This window comes from Stegostoma tigrinum, chromosome 15, assembly GCF_030684315.1.
Source record: "Stegostoma tigrinum isolate sSteTig4 chromosome 15, sSteTig4.hap1, whole genome shotgun sequence".
NCBI classification, from domain to species: domain Eukaryota; kingdom Metazoa; phylum Chordata; class Chondrichthyes; order Orectolobiformes; family Stegostomatidae; genus Stegostoma; species Stegostoma tigrinum.
In genome coordinates, this window is record NC_081368.1 from 108,740 (window position 1) to 130,821 (window position 22,082).

Sequence of the window (22,082 nt, forward strand, 5' to 3'; positions counted from 1 at the left end):
AAATTCACAAACCAGGAGCCCCCCCCTCAGAACCATAGTCTCGCTACCTGGAACACCAATGTACAGATTAGCCAAGAAACTACACCAAAGACTAAAACACCTGGACTAAAACACACACACTCGTGCCACTCCATTCACTCAACCCAAGAATTCCTGAACACCAAAGGCACCAAGATAGAAGAGGATGAAATAATGGTCTCCTTTGACGTAACAGCCCTGTTCACATCCATCAACATCAACCTGGCCAAAGAAACACTGACTACACTATTAGAAGAACTGAAGACACATACACCAGACACCACTAACCTCATCAGCAAGGACATCATCAAGCTAGTGGACCTATGCCTTACCACCCACTTCACTTTCAATAACAAAACCTACAGACAATCCAACGGAACACCCATGGGATCTCCGATATCAGGGTTCTTAGCAGAGGCAGTAATGCAGAGACTCGAACAGACAGCTCTGCCAATCATCCAGCCCAAACTTTGGGTCCGCTACGTGGATGACACCTTTGTCATCACTAAACAAAACAAATTAGAGGAAACATTCAAGACCATCAATAATACCCTTACTGGCATAACATTCACAAAAGAGGAGGAAAACAACAAACTGCCATTCCTAGATGTCACAGTGGAGCGAACAGCCAATGGGGAACTTCAAACCAGCGTCTACAGGAAAACAACACATACGGACCAAATACTGAACTACAGGAGCAACCATCCCAACACCCACAAACGAAGCTGCATTAGAACATTATTCCAATGAGCCACCACACATTGCAGCACAGAGGAACTACGAAGAGCAGAAGAAAATCACCTAAAACAGCATATTCAAAAAGAACGGGTACCCAATGAACACAGTCCACCGATTTCTCAGCAACAAACCCGAACAAACAGACAAAACGGGCTCAGAAACCATAACCACTCTCCCCTACATCAAAGGCATTTCCGAAAATGACTGCCAGACTACTCAGACGTCTTGGCAACACGGGAGCCCACAAGCCCACCACCACACTAAAACAGCAGCTAATGAACTTAAAAGACCCGATACAGACAACAAATAAAACGAACGTCATCTACAAAATACCTTGCAAGAACTGTGACAAACACTACATTGGACAAACTGGCAGAAAGCTAGCCACCAGGATACATGAACATCAACTTGCCACAAAAAGTCATGATCCACTGTCACTAGTATCCTTACATACGGATGAGGAAGGACACCACTTTGATTGGAACAGCACATCCATCCTAGGACAAGCCAGAGAGAGACACGAGAATTCCTAGAAGCATGGCATTCCAACCGGAATTCCATCAACAAACACATTGGCTCCAAATCAATCTACCACCATCGGAGAAAAATAACAGGAAATGACATCACCAACCCAAGGAAACCTAAACAGATAAATAGAAAGCAGGACATAACACCAGCGCTTCACCAGAGGCTCACTGATGATGTTACCTAGAATGGTGACAAAACGTCTAAAAACGAACTTTCCAGTTTAGCAAGCAAACTCACATCCATCCCTAATCTGCACATCTTTGGCCTGTGGGAGGAAACCCGCGCAGACACAGGGAGAATGTACAAATTCCACACAGACAGTTGCCAAGGGTAGAATTGAACCCAAGTCCCTGGCACTATGAGCCAGTGGTGCTAACCACTGTGCCACCATGCCACTCTGGTTGTGAGAGATTTCTGCCATTACCAACCCTAGTCCAACACTGGTACCTCTACATCATTACAATATGGGTGGTGGCATAGCAAAGTAAAAATACATTTGTAATTCGATTTTCTTTCTCTTTTAGATTCGACAGAAATTATGTTTTACAAAACTACTTGAGCACTTTGAGGATATAACTAGCAGAACAGATAGCAGGGAACCAGTGGATATAGTATATTTAAATTTTGGGCAAGTTTTTGCAACTCTTTGTCCTCAACATGTCTTATTATAGAAGGTAGAATTTTTACATTCTCTAGAAGAATAATCTCCCAAGAGCTTCATATATGTTATGAGCATTAGAAGCTAAAATCACCTGTCAAAATTATTTCCTAAACTGTTTTAAATTCAATATAAAAAAGTTTGTTCCAATTTTTTTTTCTTTCAGTTCTGGAACCATTGCCTATCTGCCTCAGGCACTAACTCCTATCCAGCCAATGTAGTTTTCTTTATAGCATCACAATCCTACGGAACCTCCTCCGATAACGATGCATGCACTTCCCGTCCTTTACCTAAACTTATACTGAACCAGCAACGTCCAGTGCTGTTTTGCCCAATTCATTTGTCCAGCCACTTTCTCAAGTGGCATGAAGAATGCATCTGTGTCTTTTCCCTCAAATTTTGTGGGACCTGTACAAACTTAAAACATTTCTGTACTGAACTTCAAACATGACTCAGATTCTCCATATGATCTGCATCAGCATCTCATCCTCTGTTTCGACTGTATCATTTTAAGTTGCTATTCATGTCCCCTCACTTTTTCTTCTCATTCAAGTTTTAAATCTATTTCTCTCATTTCCATCTCCAGCTTTCAATCTTTACAATGGAAAAGGAGAACATAGGTATGGGATACAGGAAAAGGAACTGTGAGGGACTTGCATAGTTTAACGTAGGAAATGGGGAAGTATTGGAGGCTCTGTCGGGCTGAATAAGAGGACAAATCCGCTGGCTTGGATGAATTGCATCCCAGGCTGCTGTGGAAGGTGAGGAAGGAAATTGCAGGGGCTCTGATACAAATTTTTAATTCTTCTCCAGCCAGAGGGGAAAGTGCCAACATACTGAAGAATGGTTAATGTGGTTTTTCAAGAAGGGTTGTAGAGATGAACCAGGATATTACTGATCAGTGAGACACACGTCAGTGGTAGGAAAACTATTGGAGAAACTTTTCAAGGAGAGAATTAAAATCCATTTGGAAAAGCATAGGACAATTAAGGATAGTCCAGATGACTTTGTCAGAGGGAGGTCACGCCTAACAAATTGTTGGAATTTTTTGAAAAAGTGATCAAGTGTGTGACTGATGCAAGTTCATTTGATGAAGTATATAAATGATATAGATGAAAATGTGGGATATGCTAAACAAATTTGAAGATAACACCAAGATAGGGTGGCTGAATGTGAAGATGGACGTACATTACAGGAAGGCGTAGATCAGGACATGGCATTAAGTGCAAGGTGAAGCACTTTGGAAGAAGAAACAAGATAAGGGAGTATTCAATGAACGGCAGGACACTTGGTAGCTCAGAGGAACAAGAGGGATCTTGAGGTAATTATTCACAGATCCATAAAGATGACAGAGTATGTGAATAAGATAGTTAAGGAGACACATGGGACGCTTGCTTTCATCAGTCTTGGCATCAAGAGCAAGGTGGTAATGTTGGAGTTGTACAGAGCATTGTTCAGGCCACAGCTGAAGTACTGTGGGTAGTTTTGGTCACCTCACTACAGGAAGTAGCAGAGGGGGTACAGAGAAGGTTCACCAGGATGTTGCCTGGGATTGACCAGTTGCGATAGAAGGACAGGCTAAATGGGCTTGAATTGTTTTCTTTGGAGTGGAGAAAGCCCAGTGGGAATGTGATTGAAGTGTATAAGATTATTAGGGGTATGGACAGGCTGAGTAGGGAGCAACTGTTTCCCTTGGTTGAAGGATCAATCACGAAGGGGCATAGTTTTAGGATAGGGGCGAGAGATTCAGAGGGGGTTTGGGGAAAAAACATTTTCACCAGACGGTGGTGGGAGTCTGTAACACACTGCCTGGGAAGGTAGGGGAGGCTGGAAACCTTACAACCTTTCAAAGATATTTGCCTGTACACCTGAAATGTCCTGTATTCTTGAATGTTTTGCTAAACACAGGAAATTGGGATTAGTGCGTCTTTAGTGGTAGTTATTGGCAGTGAGTACGGACTTATGAAGTGGAAATCATGTGTGACAAATCTCTTGGAATTCTATGAAGATGTAACTATTAGAGTTGACGAGGCAGAGCCAGACAATGTGGTATATTTGTCAAAGGCTTTCTGAAAGTCCAAAATCCTGAATGACAGACCATTGTGCAAGATTAAAATGTATGGGATTGGTGGTGTGTGGTTGAGGGGTGGGGGGGTGATGTTGTATATCAAATGTGGATGGAAAACTGGTTGGCAGAAAGGAAAAACAGTAGAAATTAATGGGCCCTTTTCAAATTGACAGCAGTAACTAGTGGGGTGCCATAAGGATCAACTGCTGGGACCCCAGCTATTCAGAGTATAGATTAATGACTTAGAAGAAGGAACAAAACGTAACAAAGTTTTCAGATGATACTAAGTTGGATGGAAAGACAAACTGAGAAGAGAATGCAGAGATCCTTCAGCATGACTTGGACAGTTTGGGTGAGTGGGCAAACCAATGGCAGATTCAATATAATTTGGATAAATGTGAGGTTACTACCTGAATGACTGAATTGGGAGAGAGGAGTGTGCAGTGGGACCTGCGTGTCCTTGTGTAACAGTCGCTGAAGGTAAACATGCAGGTGCTGCACGCAGTAAAGAAGGAAAATGGTATGTTGTACTCAACCGCTCACAATGGAGGCCAACAGCAGGGATGTCTTCTTGCAGTTATACAGGACCTTGGTGAGGCCACACCAAGAATATTGTGTGCTGTTTTGGTCTCCTCTTCTGAGGAAGGATGCTCTTGCTCTCAAGGGAGTGCAGTGAAGCTTTACCAGGCTGATTCCGGGGATGGCGGAAAGTAGATGGTGGGGGCGGCTCCAGCTCCAACTGCTAGTATTGAAGAGTTGTGCTCTTGAACTTCCTTCTCTCAATCATCAGTAAAGTGATGGAAAGTGACAGAGCTATCAAGCAGCACCTGCTCAGAAATAACCTGCTCAGTGACACCCAGTTTGGGTTCCACCAGGGCCACTCAGCTTCTGATCTCATTACAGCCTTGGTTCAAACATGGACAAAACATGGTGACAGTGACAGTAATAGTGGCAGTTCTTAACATCAAGGCCACATTCGACCAAGTGTGGCATCAAGGATCTCTAACTAAACTGGAATCAATGGGAATTGGGAGCAAACTCTCTGCTGGTCACAAAGGAAGATGGCTGAGGTTGCTGGAGGTCAATCATTGCAGCTCCAGGCTATCATTGAAGGAGTTGCTCAGGGGTGGTGTCCTAGGTCCAAACATCTTCAGCTGCTTCAATGACCTTCCCTCCATCATAAGATCAGAAATGGGGATGTTTGCTAATGAATGCACAATGTTCAGCACCATTTGTGACTACTTAGATACTAAAGCAGGGCGGCAACGCACTACCATTGATCCACAGGGATCCATGCTGGAGCAAGGAAGTGAATGGGCTGTAGCCAAGCTTGCAGATGACACAAACTTAGGTGGAAAGACAGGTTGAGAGAGGGACACAAACAGTTTACCAAGAGAAATTAATAAGTTATGTATGTAGGCAAAAAGTTTCAAACAGTAAATTGTGGGAAAAATGTAAAGTTATTGGTTTTGGATGGGAGAACAAAAGAACAGTATTGTTTTAATGCAGAAAGGCAACTCAAAAAGGGCTTGGGTGTACATGTGCATGAAACAGGAACCTAGCACGTAGGTGTGCAGGTAATCAGGAAAACTCATGAAATGTTGGCCTGTATTTCAAGAGCATTAGAGTTAGGGTTAGCCAAGTCCTACTGCACTTGTACAAGGTACAGGTGAGACCACATCTGGAGTAATGAGAGTTGTGTTGGTCTCATTATTTCATGGATGCAGCTCAGAGAAGATTCACTGGAATGATCCCTGTCATGGATGGATTGTCATATGTGCAAATGATAAACAGGTTGGGAATCTAGAAGAATGAGAGGTGATCTTATTGAGTAGCAGAGCAGGCTCACTCTTGTTCCTATTTCTAATGGCTCATCGAAATGAGTTAACCAACCTTCTCAATTCAGAGCGAGAATAATAAGTCAACTGAGACCAAATTAAACAAGAACTACAGACGCTATAAATCAGAAACAAAAACAGAAATTGCTGGAAAAGCTCAGCAGGTCTGGCAGCATCTATGAAGAGAAATCAATTAATGCTTTGGGTCTGGTGACCCTTCCTCAGTGTGGACTGAATGGGCCAAACAGCCTCTTTCTGCAATATAGGGATTCTATGATAAGAACAGAGCTGGGCCAGATAGACTAGAACCTAAGTGATACTATACAGTAAATGGAAAAGCCCTGAGCAAAATTGATACACAAAGAGATCTGGATGTTCAGGTCCATTGTACTCTGAAGATTGCAACGCAGGTCAATCGAGTCATCAAGGTGGCATACGGCATGCTTTCACTCATCAGACGGGGTATTGAGTACAAGAGTTGGCAGGTCAAGTTACAGTCGTATAGGACTTTGGTTTGACCACATTTGGACTTCATACAATGAGTAGTTAGAGTCTGGTAATGTACTGCCTTGATTTGTGATGGAGGCAGGTTGAACTGAAGCATTTAACAGAGCATTTGATGTTTATTTAATTAGAAACAACGTTCAGGACTATGGCCAAAATGCCGAGAGCTGGCACAAAATAACAATTCTGTGATTCTGCCTGCTCAATCTTTTGTGACAGATAGCACCCATGACTTCTATATCAGATCCTATCCTTCTGACAATACAAAGGCCAAACTAATCATAGTACGTCATGTACAGTTTAACAAAAGATTCTATACTAATTTAGTATTACTTGCTTTCACATCTAGCCCTCTGACAAAATTAAATTCAGTGCTTGGTTTATTCATTCAAATGGAATTATTACAGAATCACTACTTATAGTTATTTCAGTATTTATACTCGGATGTCATTTGTCTTCTACAAACCATAAAACTTGTTAAAAATTATTTGCGTTGTTCTCAGAAAAATTAAACAAAAATATTCACCACTATAGCTGGTTTGTATATTTAATACAAAACCGTGGTGAAGTGGTGCCAGTGTTGGACTGGGGTGGACAAAGTCAGAAGTCACACGACTTAAGGTTATAGTCCAACAGGCTTATTTGAAATCACAGGCTTTTAAGAGCACTGCTCCTTCATCAGGTTAAGTGGAAGGAAGTGCACAGGCCTGTACACTTCCCACCAGTTCACCTGACAAAGAAGCAGTGCTCCAAATGCTTGGGATTTCAACTAAAACTGTTGGACTATATAATTTGGTTTCATGCTAACTTCTGACTTATCAAAAAGCAAAATGTCCCAAAATCAGGTTCCCTTCAGGGAGAAGGGGGGTCATCAGTTACTACACATACAATATTGCAAGCAAAACAATGGCTAAGGAACACTCTATAGCTCGATCATTGCAAGAAGTTCTTTATACTTACTGTAGCCACTTTATTCACTACGTCTCGTGCAACACTGAGGCCTTGAGCAAAGGTTCGAGCAGCAATAAACGCCCTTGTCACCTGAAGCTTCAGTTTGCGCGGTACATCTCCAAATGGCTTTAGTTGCTCTGTATATTTGCTAACACATTCCAGGTATTCTTCAGTGAAATGGTACTGAGGATTCACCAACTGAAACATCCGCTCCAAGAGTTGAGCCCAGAAGTCGCTCAGCATGTCCTCCAGATTTAAATTTCCAATCACATAGTACTTCTTCAACTCCTTAAATAGATCCTGAAATACTTCAGAGTTTTGTAAATATAGTTGGCCGTACGTCCGTACAAACATATCATTCAAGGATTTCTCTGCATTTTCTATAAGTTCCTTGAAGAATTCTGTAGAAAATAAATAGTTAAGTTTTAATTACAACTATTGTTGTTAAACAATTAAATTGAACCAAATCAACAATTTTGAACACGAATGTTCACATCTGTTAAACAGATGTATCTGACAAGCCAAACTGTTTAACATCATTGTGGCATTTGATCAACAGAAATAAAAAAAGGTCAAACATACCTTCCCTCCTTCCTCCACGGGTCATTTTGCTCAATAACCAAAAAAATAGCAACTGCTTTCCTGCCTATGGTCAACCTCTCCAGGGGTGGTGAATGGCACTATAGAAACAATGACTTTCCATTTCTCTACCTCAAAGCATATACATGGCAGTCACTCATCTATCCCCTAGTAAGACAGTTTTGTGAAAATGTTTACTGTCATAATTCATTATTTGGAGAAATAAAATCTCTAAATATAATGTCAATTTTTTTCAACATTTTCAATTCTGGGATTTGGAAGTTTTCCATACACCCAGGGCATTGGCACAAAGGTCTCTCTCTCTGTGCTTACAAAGGTTAGAATTAGAGGGGTAAAAGTCATAAAAGTGCAGATATGCCCATTTAGCCAGGGCATTAAAGCATCTTCAATTGAGTTGTGAGCGATTGACGTAACTTCTGACATTAAAGATAGATTGAGAAACTAGTACAGCAGATTGAAATTGGCATGGAAGGTGTTGTGAGGTCAGAGAGAGGTGGCTACAAGGGGATCAGGAGTGAGTACTAAACATCCAGGGATACATGTCCTATCAAAAGGACAAGCAGATGGGCAGAGGGGTTGGGATTGTCTTGATTTGATTTGATTTGGTTTGAATTTGTGTAGTCACATGCACCTACATACAGGGAAAAGCTTTGTTTTTACAAGAAGTACAGACAGCTCATAGCAAACACAGACATACAGATCATAGGGCACTTAGAGTGAGGATTAAGGTTATGGTTGCACAGGAGGTATGTAGAGCAAGATCAACATTAGCAAGATAAATTAACTAAAATTAGACAGATCCATTCAACAGTCTAATAACAGCAGAGAAGAAGCTGATCTTGAATCCATTAGTGTGTGTTTTCAAGCTTCTGTATCTTCTGCCTGATGGAAGGAGTCACAGGGGAGCTTTACTGGGGTGGGATGGGTCTTCGATGACGTTGGCAGCCTTTCTGTGGAAAAGAGGGGTAAATAGAGCCCATGGACGGAAGGTTAACTTCTGTGATGGTGTAGACCATGCAAACAAACTTCTGTAGTTTATTACGGTCCTGGGCAGAGAAGTTGCTGTACCAGGCTAGTATACACCTGGACAGTATGCCTTCTATAGAGCATCTGTAAAAGTTGGTGAGGGACCTTAACGACATGCCAAATTTCCTAAGCCACCTGAGGAAGGTGTTGTTGTGCCATCTGGATCATCGCAACTACATGGTAAAATCGAGGACAGAGGGTTGGTTATCATCACTGTTCAGAACTTGATGCTCTCAATCCTCTCTGCTTCAGCTCCGTTGATGTAGATACACTGATAAATGATCCAGTCCATCACACAATACTTCAGGGAGTGGTCTAACCAAGGCCCTGTACAATTGCATAGACATCCCTGCTCCCGTACTCGAATCCTCTTGTTACGAAGGCCAACTTACCATTTGCCTCCTTCACCGCTTGCCGTATCTGCACATTTATTTTCTACAACTGGTACAAGGAGACCCAAGAGTTTTGTTTCACCAGTCCCCAATCTATTACCATTCTGGTATTAATCTGCTTTCTTTATTTTTCCTACCAAAGTGGGTAACCCCACATTTATCCTTGATTACCCAATTCTGAAATCCACAAGCCATTTTCTGAAACTTCTCCACATTTTATTTCAAGGTGTTTAGATGGAAGTATCTGGACTTGCATCCTGCACATCATTCTCATTCAACTTTACAGTGGCCTAACCGGACTGGTTGAGTCTTGAAACTTAGAACATACAACAATGCAGCACAGGAACAGCCCTTCATCCCACCATGTCTGTGCTGACCATGAAGATATTCTAAACCAATCTTGTCTGCCCATACATGGTCCACATCCCTGTATCGTCTGCTTGCCCATGCATCTAAATGCCTCAAACTTTGCTAACATTCCTGCTTCTACTATCTTCCCTGACAGTGTTCCAGGCATTTACCACTCTCTGTGCAAAAAGATTTTCCTCAAACATCTCCTTTAAACTTGCCCCCCTCTCAATTTAAATCTATGCCCTCTAGTATTTGACACAGCCATAGTGGAAAAGAAACTCAACTATCCATGCCTCACATAATTTCATAGACTTCTATCAGGTCTCGTCTCAGCCTCTGACAGTCTAATGAAAACAATCCAAGTTTGACCAACCTCTCCCTAGATCTAATGCACTCCAATCCAGACAACATCCTGATAAACTTCCACTGCACTCTCTCCAATGCCCCCACATCCTTCCTATAGTATAACAACCAGAACAGAACACAACATTCCGAATGTGGCCTGACTAAAGTCTGAAACAGTTGCAACATGACTTGCTAACTTTTATACTCAAAGCCCTGACCGATGAAGGCAAGCATGCCATATATGCCTTCTTTACTACTTATCTACTTGTGTTCCCACTTTCAGGAAGCTATGAACTTGGATCCCAAGATCCTTCTGTATATTAATGTTCCTAAGAGTCCTGTCATTTACTGTAGAGTTTCCTCTTGCATTTGATCTGCCAAAATGCATCACTTCACACTTGTCCAGATTAAACCCCATCTGCCATTTTTCCAGGCATCAGTCCAACCGAACTATATCCTGCTGCATTCTGTGATATCCTTCCTCACCATCCACAACTCCAATTTTTTGTCACTTGCAAACTTACTGAATGCACAAAGCGTAAGAAATAAGGTGGATGAGCTTGAGGCTCAGTTGGAAGTTGGTAAGTATGGTGTTGTGGGGATAACTGAGACGTGGCTTCAAGTGGACAGGGCCTGGGAAATGAATATTCAAGGCTATACATGCTACCGAAAGGACAGACTGGTGGGTAGAGGGGGTGGGGTGGCCCTGTTGGTGAGGAATGATATTCAGTTCCTTGTGAGGGGGGGGGACATAGAATCAGGAGATGTAGAGTCAGTATGGGTAGAGCTGAGAAATTCTAAAGGTAGAAAGACCCTAATGGGAGTTATCTACAGGCCCCCAAACAGTAGTCAGGATGTAGGGTGCAAGTTGAATCAGGAGTTGAAATTGGCCTGTCACAAAGGTATCACTACAGTTGTTATGGGAGATTTCAACATGCGGGTAGACTGGGAGAATCAGGATGGTACCGGACCCCAAGAAAGGGAGTTTGTGGAGCGCCTCCGAGATGGATTCTTAGAACAGCTTGTACTGGAGCCTACCAGGGAGGAGGCAATTCTGGATCTGGTGTTGTGCAATGAACCGGATTTGATCAGGGACCGCGAAGTAAGGAGCTATTAGGAGGTAGTGACCATAATATGATAAGTTTTAATCTGCAGTTTGAGAGGGAGAAGGGAGAATCGGAAGTGTCAGTATTGCAGTTGAATAAAGGGAACTATGGAGTTCTGAGGGAGGAGCTGGCCAAAGTTCAATGGTACAATACCCTCGCAGGGATGGCAGTGGAACAACAATGGGAGGTATTTCTGGATATAATGCAGAAGGTGCAGGATCAGTTCATTCCAAGGAGGAAAAAAGATCCTAAGGGGAGGCAGGGGCGGCCGTGGCTGACGAGGGAAGGTAAAGACTGTCTAAAGATAAAAGAGAAGAAGTATAACATAGCAAAGATGAGCGGGAAGCCAGAGGACTGGGAAGCTTTTAAAGAGCAACAGCGGATAACTAAAAAGGCAATACACAGAGAAAAAATGAGCTATGAAGGAAAACTGGCCAAAAATATAAAGGAGGATAGCAAAAGCTTTTTTAGGTATGTGAAAAGAAAGAAAGCGGTTAAGACTAAAATTGGGCCCTTGAAGTCAGAAACGGGTGAATTTATTATGGAGAACAAGGAAATGGCAGAAGAGTTGAATAGCTACTTTGGATCTGTCTTCACGAGGGAAGACACAAGCAATCTCCCAGATGCAATAGTAGCTGAAGGACCTAGGGTAATGGACGAACTGAAGGGAATTTATATTAGGCAGGAAATGGTTTGGAATAGACTGTTAGGTCTGAAGGCCGATAAGTCCCCGGGACCTGATGGCCTGCATCCCAGGGTACTTAAGGAGGTGGCTCTAGAAATTGTGGACGCATTGGTAATCATTTTCCAAGCTTCTACAGATTCAGGATCAGTTCCTGCGGATTGGAGGGTGGCAAATGTTGTCCCACTTTTCAAGAAAGGAGGGAGAGAGAAAACAGGAAATTATAGACCGGTTAGCCTGACGTCAGTGGTGGGAAAGATGCTGGAGTCAATTATAAAAGATGAAATTACGACTCATTTGGATAGCAGTAACAGAATAGGTCAGAGTCAGCATGGATTTATGAAGGGGAAATCACGCTTGACTAATCTTCTGGAATTTTTTGAGGATTTATCTATGAAGATGGATAAAGGAGAACCAGTGAATGTAGTGTACCTGGACTTTCAGAAAGCCTTCGATAAAGTCCCGCATAGATTAGTGAACAAAATTAGGGCACATGGTATTGGGGGCAAAATACTGAGTTGGATTGAAAATTGGCTGGCTGACAGGAAGCAAAGAGTAGTGATAAACGGGTCCCTTTTGGAATGGCAGGCAATGACCAGTGGGGTACCACAAGGTTCGGTGCTGGGACCGCAGCTGTTTACGATATATATTCATGATATAGACGAAGGCATTAAAAGTAATATTAGCAAATTTGCTGATGACACAAAGTTGGGTGGCAGTGTGAAACGTGAGGAGGATGTTATGAGAATGCAGGGTGACTTGGACAGGCTAGGTGAATTGACGGATGCATGGCAGATGCAGTTTAATGTGGATAAATGTGCGGTTATACACTTTGGTGGCAAGAACAGGAAGGCAGATTACTACCTCAATGGAGTCAAGTTAGGTAAAGGGGAAGCACACCAAGATCTAGGTGTTCTTGTACATCAGTCAATGAAAGTAAGCATGCAGGTACAGCAGGCAGTGAAGAAAGCTAATAGCATGCTGGCCTTCATAACAAGAGGAATTGAGTACAGGAGCAAAGAGGTCCTTCTGCAGCCGTACAGGGCCCTAGTGAGACCGCACCTGGGAGTATTGTGCGCAGTTTTGGTCTCCAAATTTGAGGAAGGACATTCTTGCTATTGAGGGAGTACAGCGTAGGTTCACAAGGTCAATTCCCGGAATGGCAGGATGATCATATGTTGGAAGATTGGAGCGACTGGGCTTGTCTACACTCGAGTTTAGAAGGATGAGTGGGGATCTGATTGAGGCGTATAAGATTATTAAGGGGTTGGACACTCTGGAGGCAGGAAGCATGTTTCCGCTGATGGGGGAGTCCAGAACCAGGAGGACACAGTTTAAAAATAAGGGGTAGGCCATTTAGAACGGAGTTGAGGAAAAACTTCTTCACCCAGAGTGGTGGATATAATGGAATGCTCTGCCCCAGAAGGCAGTGGAGGCCAACTCTCTGGATGCTTTCAAGAAAGAGATAGATAGGGCTCTTACAGATAGTGGAATCAAGGGTTATGGGAATAAGGCAGGAGCAGGATCCTGATTGTGGATGATCAGCCATGATCATAATGAATGGTGGTGCTGGCTCGAAGGGCCTACTCCAACAGCTATTATCTATTGATCAGATACACAAACAGACATCTATGGGGTGAATCATTTCATCCAAAATGTATGTCTATTTGCAGATGCATTGCATTTCGTTTAAAAAAAACACAATTTGTAGTCACAGTCAGTGTGGCATCTTGTAAATTACAGCTTTCAGAATAAAACACACCCGATTCCAGGTTAAAACTCAAGACAGATTCTGAACAAAGCCTCATACCGACAATTCAGTGTCTGACCTGAGATGTCAGCTTTTGTCTATTTCCATGGTTCTGCCTGATTGTCATGACAGCACAGCACTGAATTTATAAACACTTCACACACAGTCTAACACTCTTGGTCACAACATCGAGGGTCGAAGGGCTGTACTGTGCTGTAATGTTCTATGTCACTTGCGGAGACTTATTATCTGACACTCCACGCACACAATCTTTACAATCTTTTGATCTGTCTGCCTATAAACTCTTTTCTGTGTTCCCTGCTCTTTCATTGCACCCGAAAAAGGGGCTGCACTCTGAAAGCTTGTGAGGTTCCAAATAAACATGTTGGACTATAGCCTGGTGTTGTGCAACTTCTAACTTTGTTTCTCAGTTGTTTGAGCTATTAGTAGAGCTTCCCAGTTTACAGTGGACAGTCTGTATCTCATCCCATTCAAGTTTGCCTTACTTAAATCCAAAATTCTAGCATCTAATCCTTTTGCATTTCTTACAGATGTGATATGAAACTTGACAAATGCTCACAAATAAACAAAAGAACTGCAATGCTGTAAATCAGGAGCAAAAGCAGAAGTTGCTGGAAAAGCTCAGCAGGTCTGGCAGCATTTGTGTAGAAAAAAAAACAAGTCAGCATTAACATTTTGGTCTGGTCATCCTTCCTCAAAACAGTTCTGAGGAAGGGTGACCGGACTCGAAATGTTAACTCTGACTTTTTCTTCGCAAATGCTGCCAGGCCTGCTGAGCTTAGAATGCAGAACGTATAACAGTACAGCGCAGTACATAACCTTTGGCCCAATCCTAAGGTCAATCTAACCTCCACCCCTACCTTATACTAACATCCATATGTCTATCTAATAGACGCTTAAATGCCACTCACGAGGCCAACTACACTACCTTCTCCGGCAATACATTGCACGCCCTGACCACTCTCAGAGTAAAGAACTCTCTGACATCTCCTCTATATCTACCTCCACTCACTTTAAAACTATGTCCCCTTGTAATAGCTACCTCCCCGAGGAAATAGTCTCTGGCTGTCCACTATCTATAGCTCTGATCATTTTGTACACCTCTATCAAGTCACCTCTCATCCTTCGTCATTCTAAAGAGGAAAAACCCTAGCTCTCTCAACCTTTCCTCCTAAGACCTTCCCTCAATTCCAGGCAACATCCTGGTAAATCTCCTCTGCACCTTTTCTAATGTTTCCACATCTTTCCTGTAATGAGGTGACCAGAACTGGACACAATACTCCTGATGTGGCTGAACCAGGCTTTTGTATAGCTGGAGCATAACTTCACGACTCTTGAACACAATCCCGCTATTAAATGAAAGCTAACACATCATACCCCTCCTTAACAACTCTATCCACCTGGGTGGCAGCTCTCAGGGAACTGTGGACATGAACCCTGAGATCCTTCTGCTCCTCCACACTGCCAATCTTCCTGTTAACCCTGTATTCTGCTTTCAAGTTTTTCTTTCCAAAATGAATCACCTCACACTTTTCAAGAATAAACTCCTTCTGTCACTTCTCAGCCCAGTTCTGCATCCTATCAATGTCCCTTTGTAACCTAGAACAGCCTTCCACACTGTCCACAACGTGACCCACCTTCGTATGGTCCACGAACTTGCTAATCCACCCTTCCACTCCTACATCCAAATCACTTACAAAAAAATCACAAATAGAAGAGGACCCAGAACAGATCCTTGTGGTACACCACTCGTAACTGAGTGCCACGTTGAATATTTTCCGTCCACTACCATCCTTTATCTTCTAAGGGTCAGCCAATTCTGAACCAATCTGCCATATTTCCCCCTATCCCATGCCTCCTTACTTTCTGCATGAGCCTACCATGGGAAAACTTATCCAACACCTTACTTAAATCCATGTATACCACATCCACTGCTCCACCTTCATCTACATGTTTGGTCACCTCTTCAAAGAATTCAATAAGGTTTGTGAATGATCTACCCCGCGCAAATCCATGCTGACTGTCACGAATCAAACTGTGCCTTTCCAAGTGATCATAACTCCTGTCTCTCAGAGCCCTTTCCAATAATTTGCCCACCACTGAAGTCAGACTAACTGGCCTGTAATTTCCGGGGTTATCCCTATTCCCTTTTTCGAACAAGGGAGTGGCGTTTGCCACTCTCCAATATCCCTAGAACACACGCACAACTTCCCTTTGTAATCCTTGATTGGCCCTACCCTTTCTTTGGTCATTGTCTTAATCCTCTTGTATATGTAAAAAGCCTTGGAGTTTTCCTTGATCCTATCTGCCAAGGTTTTCTCGTGCCCCCTTATAGCTCTCCTAAGCCCTTTCATTCGGCTCCTTCCTGGATAACTTGCATCCTTCTTGAGCCTTTTCTGTTCATTGTTTCCTAAACCTTACTTAAGCCTCCCTCTTCCTCTTAACTCGTTGTGCGACCTCTCTCGAGAACCAAAGCTCTCCTGCCTGCTACGGGAAAACATAATCGATCACGTGCAGTATCATTCTTTAAACAAACAATCTCCAAATTTCTATAGTGCTCTTCCCTGAAAGCATCTGTTCCCATTTTATGTTGCTCAGTTCTTGACTAGCAGAATTACAATTACCCTTTCTCCCAGTTATAAACCTTACCCTGTTGATTGTTCTTTCACCATAATCATGGAAAAGGATAGGTAGAGAGTTATGATCACCACCACCAGAATGCTCTCCTACCAACAGGTCTGACACTTGGCCCGGATCATTGCCAAGCACCAAATCCAAAGTGGCCTCTCCTCGTGTTGGTCTATCTACGTACTGTGTCAGGACTCCTTCCTGAATGCACTGGGCAAAATCCACTCCATCTAAACTATTAGAACTAAAATGCTTCCAATCAATATTTGGGAAGTTGAAGACACCCATGACTACAACCCTGTGACTTCTGCACCTTTCCAGTACCTGCCTCCCAATCCGCTGCTCTAATTCTCTACAAATGAGGGGGTCTGTAAAAAATCCCCAAAGTGACTGCTCATTTCCTGTTCATGACCTCAACCCAAACTGACTCTGTAAACATATCATTCTCGAACTGCCTTTCAGTCGCTGCTATACTAGCCCTGACTAGCAATTCCACTCCCCCACCTCTTTTACTACCCTCCCTATTTCTTTTAAAACATCTTAATCCCGGAACTTCCAACAATCATTCCTGTCCCTGGGTTACCCAAGCTTCTGTAACGGCCACAACGTTGTAGTTCCAACTAATGACCCATGCTCAAAGTTCATCCGCTTCTTTTCTGATACTTCTAGCATTGAAGTATACACACCTCAAACCATCTGTGTCTGCAATTACACTCCATCGACCACATTTCTTTATAAACCATCTCACTCCCTGTTGTATCCGATGGAAGGCTGAAACCGGTTCCCCACCCCCTGCCAATCTAGTTTCAACCTTCCTGTATAGCTCGGGCAAACCTCCTTTCCAGCAGCTTCTGTTTTTGTTGCTTATACCCTTGTAACATCCAAGATATTACTGTCAGAAACTATCCCAGACACACACCACAAATTTAGAATCTGATTGACAGATGCTGGCCTGTCTCTCCCAGTCTAGGCACCCCACCCCGCTCCCCACCAAGTGGTACTTCTCTGCTTTTGCTAGATAGCTACCTAATTTCAGCAGTTCTGCATTCTTATCAGGTGGTCTACACATGACATCTCTTGCGGTTTTAGTTCCTCAGTTCCATCTCTAAGGTCTCCACTAGGTGCTTTCCCCTCATTACAGCCTTCCTCCACAACAAAGCGATTTTGTTTCAAATCAGTAATATTACTGCACCCACCCCCCCCACCATTTTCTCTAATACCCCTGTAAACTTTATAACCTGATATTTTTAGTGCCTAGTCCAAACCATCCTGCAGCTATGTTTCCGTAACAGCTACTATATCAGTTTCCAGTTTGAATCAGTTGACTGTATACTCTATTCTGTCCTTGTCTTATTCAATACACATTTTATCGTCCTGCCTTATTCATTAAACTGGCCCTGCTTGTTCACCCCATTAACCTTTACCTTCTCTCCACATGCTCAACTGCTGCTCTGGTTCCCACTCCTGCCATTCTAGTTTAAACATTCCTGAATGGCAAGAGGAAATCGCCCGTCAAGGATATCGGTGCCCCTCTGGTTTAGATCCTTTGTACATTTTTGGCATAGCTTGTGAAGTAATGGGGCTTGCTTTCCTGTAGACTCCTTTTGTCAGTGTCAGCATTCTTACAACAAATCAGATCAAAGCTCTGCAGTCACGCCATACCCAGTCATGAATGGTGGTTGTGAACAAGTAACTGATCATGAAGTGCAAACTCCATAACTATTCTCATCCACAATGATGTGGAGCACAGCACATCAGTTCAAAAAGTAAGGCTGATGTATTTACCAGAGGTAACAAGTGAATGACCCATATTGGTCTTCTCTAGAAGTTCCCTACATCACAGATACCAGTCTTCTACCAATTCAATTCACTCCACAATATCCAAGAGAGTGGACACTAGATACTAAAAAAGCAATGAATGTTGACAATATTCTGCCAGTAGTCTGGAGGACGTGCTCCACAACTGACTGCGCCCCTAGATGCGAGGTGGCATTCAGAATCATTGCTTGCTGCACCTGTCTGTCGACTTTCATTGGAGAGAAAGAGAGTTAATGCTTTGAATCCAGAGACCGTTCTTCAGAACTTTCATTGACTGGTGTACAAGGATAACCCAATTCCCTCACACATCCATGTTTCATAATGTATCACCATTTAAGTAATATTCCGAGACAACATAACATTTCACCACATTGTATTGCATCTGCCATGTGTTTGCTCACTCACTCAACATGTCATAAATCATCTTGAAGAAGTGTCCTTGCATCCTCCTAACTACTCACAATCCCTTATTTTTTGTCTTATCAGTAAACATTGGCATGCTGTATTTGGTTCCCTCACTCAAGCCATGCATATTAAACTGGGGCTTAAGCTCTGATACTTGCAGTACCCCACTCATCACTGCCTACAATCATGGAAGACGACCCATTTATTCCCACACTGCTTCTTGTCTATCAAACAATTTGCCATCCATGTCAATATATTATCCCCATCACATGTTCTTTATTTTTGTCCATTAACCTCTTATGACAGACCTTACCAAAAGCCTTCTGAAAATCCAAATTCACCGCACCTACTTGTTCCCCTTACCAATTCTATTAGTTGTAGCCTTTAAAAAAATCCAGTGATTGTTGAGCATACTTTGTCTTTTATACAAGGTTTTACCAAGCTTGTTAATGCTTTCCAAGTGTTCTCTTATCACATCTTTCATAACAGACTAGCATTTTCCCCATTAAGTCAGTAATTCTTATTTTTTCCTCTCCTTCCTTTTTTGAAATGGAGGGTGATATTTATCACCATCCAATCTGTAGTAACTACTTTTGAATTCTGCAAGATAACTGTTAATACATCCAGTATTTCTCATACCATTCTTGTTCCCATGTCTGCACTAGCAGATTTCAATCTTATTCATTTTACTATTTAATAATGGTCTTATATTGATATAGGAAGAACTTTTCATGATTTTCATACTCCCAGTTTGTTTTGTTTATTCTCTTGCAAACCCTATCTGTTCTTTATTTTTGCTCAGTGGTAATCACCAGCTCTTAATCCTACGACGACAACCCGGACTGTCTGGAACCCAGCTCCAGTACATAAACACTTTCAGAACTTCCATGCCCTGTGCAATCTTCTTTTTATAGGCTCCACCCTATTCTGTACATCAAGTGTTGTCGCAGTGTTCCTAAAGTGTTCTTTGTTCTGTAATTGAGGGGGTAATTGAGAGGAGTTATCGGGAGTTGGTCACTCCTAAGGCTCAGGACGAGGATAGATGGGTTACAGTTAGGGGGAGGAAAGGGGACAGACAGACAGTGCAGAGATCCCCTGTGGGCATTCCCCTCAGCAATAAGTATACCGTTTTGGATACTGCTGGGGGGGATTACCTACCAGAGGAAAGCCATAGTAGTCAGTTCTCTGGCACTGAGCCTGACACTGTGGCAAAGAAGGGAAGGGGGCAGAATAGAAAAGTACTCGTGGTAGGGGACTCGATAGTTAGGGGAATTGACAGGAGATTTTGTGGGCAAGATCGGGATTCCCAGAAGGTATGTTGCCTCCCTGGTGCCAGGGTCCGGGACGTCTCCGATCGGGTGTATAAAGTTCTAAAAGGGGAGGGCGAACAGCCAGAAATCGTGTTACATATTGGCACAAATGATATAGCCAGAAATAGGTTTCAGGATATAAAAAGTGATTTCAGGGAGTTAGGATGGAAGCTGCAGAGCAGGACGAACAGAGTAGTGTTCTCTGGTTTACTACCGGTGCCACGAGATAGCGAGGTGAGGAACAGGGAGCGGGCGCAGCTGAACACGTGGCTACGCAGCTGGTGTAAGAGGGAGGGCTTCAGATATGTAGATAATTGGGATGCCTTCTGGGGAAGGTGGGACCTGTACAAGAAGGACGGGTTGCATCTGAACTGGAAGGGGACCAATGTCCTGGGTGGAAGGTTTGCTCGAGTAGTTCGAGAGGGTTTAAACTAGTATGGCAGGGGGGTGGGAACCTGAGCTGTATACCAGAGGTGAGCGTTGATGCAGGTGAGGCAGTAGCAAGAGGTAGACCAAGCTAGTGGGAAGGATTTTCCTGGGAAGGAACCAAGGGATCGGTTAAAGTGTGTTTGCTTTAATGCAAGGAGTATCAGGAATAAAAGTGATGAACTTAGAGCATGGATCAGTATCTGGTGCTATGATGTTGTGGCCATAACAGAGACATGGGTTTCTCATGGGCAGGAATGGTTGCTGGATGTTCCAGGGTTTAGAACATTTAAAAAGAATAGGGAGGGGGGAAAAAGAGGAGGGGGTGTAGCACTACTAATCAGAGAGGGTATCACAGCTACAGAAGCTTCCTTTGTCGAGGAAGATCTGCCTACTGAGTCAGTATGGGTGGAAATTAGGAACAGCAAGGGAGTAGTCACCTCGTTAGGGGTTTACTACAGGCCCCCCAATAGCAGCAGGGAGATTGAAGAAAGCATAGGTCGACAGATTTTGGAGAAGTGTGCACGCAGTAGGGTTGTTGTAATGGGTGACTTTAACTTTCCTAATATTGATTGGAACCTCCTTCGAGCAGAAGATTTGAATGGAGCTGTTTTTGTAAGGTGTGTTCAGGAGGGTTTCCTAACGCAGTACGTTGACAGGCCGACGAGGGGAGAGGCCATTCTAGGCTTGGTGCTCGGAAACGAGCCGGGGCAGGTATCAGATCTTGTGGTGGGAGAGCATTTTGGTGATAGTGACCATAACTGCCTCACATTCTACATAGCTATGGAGAAGGAGAGGATTAGGCAGAATGGGAGGATATTTAATTGGGGAAGAGGAAACTATGATGCGATTAGACATGAGTTAGGAAGCATGGACTGGGAGCAGTTGTTCCATGGTAAGGGAACTATCGACATGTGGAGACGGTTTAAGGAACAGTTGTTGGGAGTGATGAGTAAATATGTCCCTCTGAGACAGGCAAGAAGGGGTAAGATAAAGGAACCTTGGATGACGAGAGCGGTGGAGCTTCTAGTGAAAAGGAAGAAGGTAGCTTACATAAGGTGGAGGAAGCTAGGGTCAAGTTCAGCTAGAGAGGATTACACGCAGGCAAGGAAGGAGCTCAAAAATGGTCTGAGGAGAGCCAGGAGGGGGCACGAGAAAGGCTTGGCAGAAGGAATCCGGGAAAACACAAAGGCATTTTACACTTACGTGAGGAATAAGAGAATGGTCAAAGAAAGAGTAGGGCCGATCAGGGATAGCATAGGGAACTTGTGTGTGGAGCTTGAGGAGGTAGGGGAAGCCCTAAATGAGTTTTTTGCTTCTGTCTTTACGAAAGAAACCAACTTTGTAGTGAATGAAACCTTTGAAGAGCAGGTGTGCATGCTGGAATGGATAGAGATAGACGAAGCTGATGTGCTGAAAATTTTGTCAAACATTAAGATTGACAAGTCGCCAGGCCCGGATCAGATTTGTCCTCGGCTGCTTTGGGAAGCGAGAAATGCAATTGCTTCGCCACTTGCAAAGATCTTTGCATCCTCGCTCTCCGCTGGAGTCGTACCTGAGGACTGGAGAGAGGCAAATGTAATTCCTCTCTTCAATAAAGGAAATAGGGAAATCCCCGGCAATTATCGACCGGTAAGTCTCACGTCTGTCGTCTGCAAGGTGTCAGAAAGGATTCTGAGGGATAAGATTTATGACCATCTGGAAGAGCATGGCTTGATCAAATACAGTCAACACGGCTTTGTGAGGGGTAGGTCATGCCTTACAAACCTTATCGAGTTTTTTGAGGATGTGACTAGAAAGGTTGATGAGGGTCGAGCTGTGGATGTGGTGTATATGGACTTCAGTAAGGCATTTGATAAGGTTCCCCATGGTAGGCTCATTCAGAAGGTCAGGAGGAATGGGATACAGGGGAACTTAGC

At 43.2% G+C, this 22,082-nt stretch overlaps 1 protein-coding gene across 2 annotated transcripts in view; it reads right to left on the minus strand.

Annotated features, from left to right (window-relative positions):
• The window catches only part of LOC125458723 (glypican-6-like), a 141,479-nt gene that overhangs the window by 84,730 nt on the left and 34,667 nt on the right, over positions 1-22,082 (minus strand). For both annotated transcript variants that reach the window (XM_059651300.1, XM_059651299.1), the window contains one exon: positions 7,313-7,704. In XM_059651300.1, the coding sequence (XP_059507283.1) occupies positions 7,313-7,704 (392 nt within the window). The remainder of the gene's footprint in view (positions 1-7,312; positions 7,705-22,082) is intronic.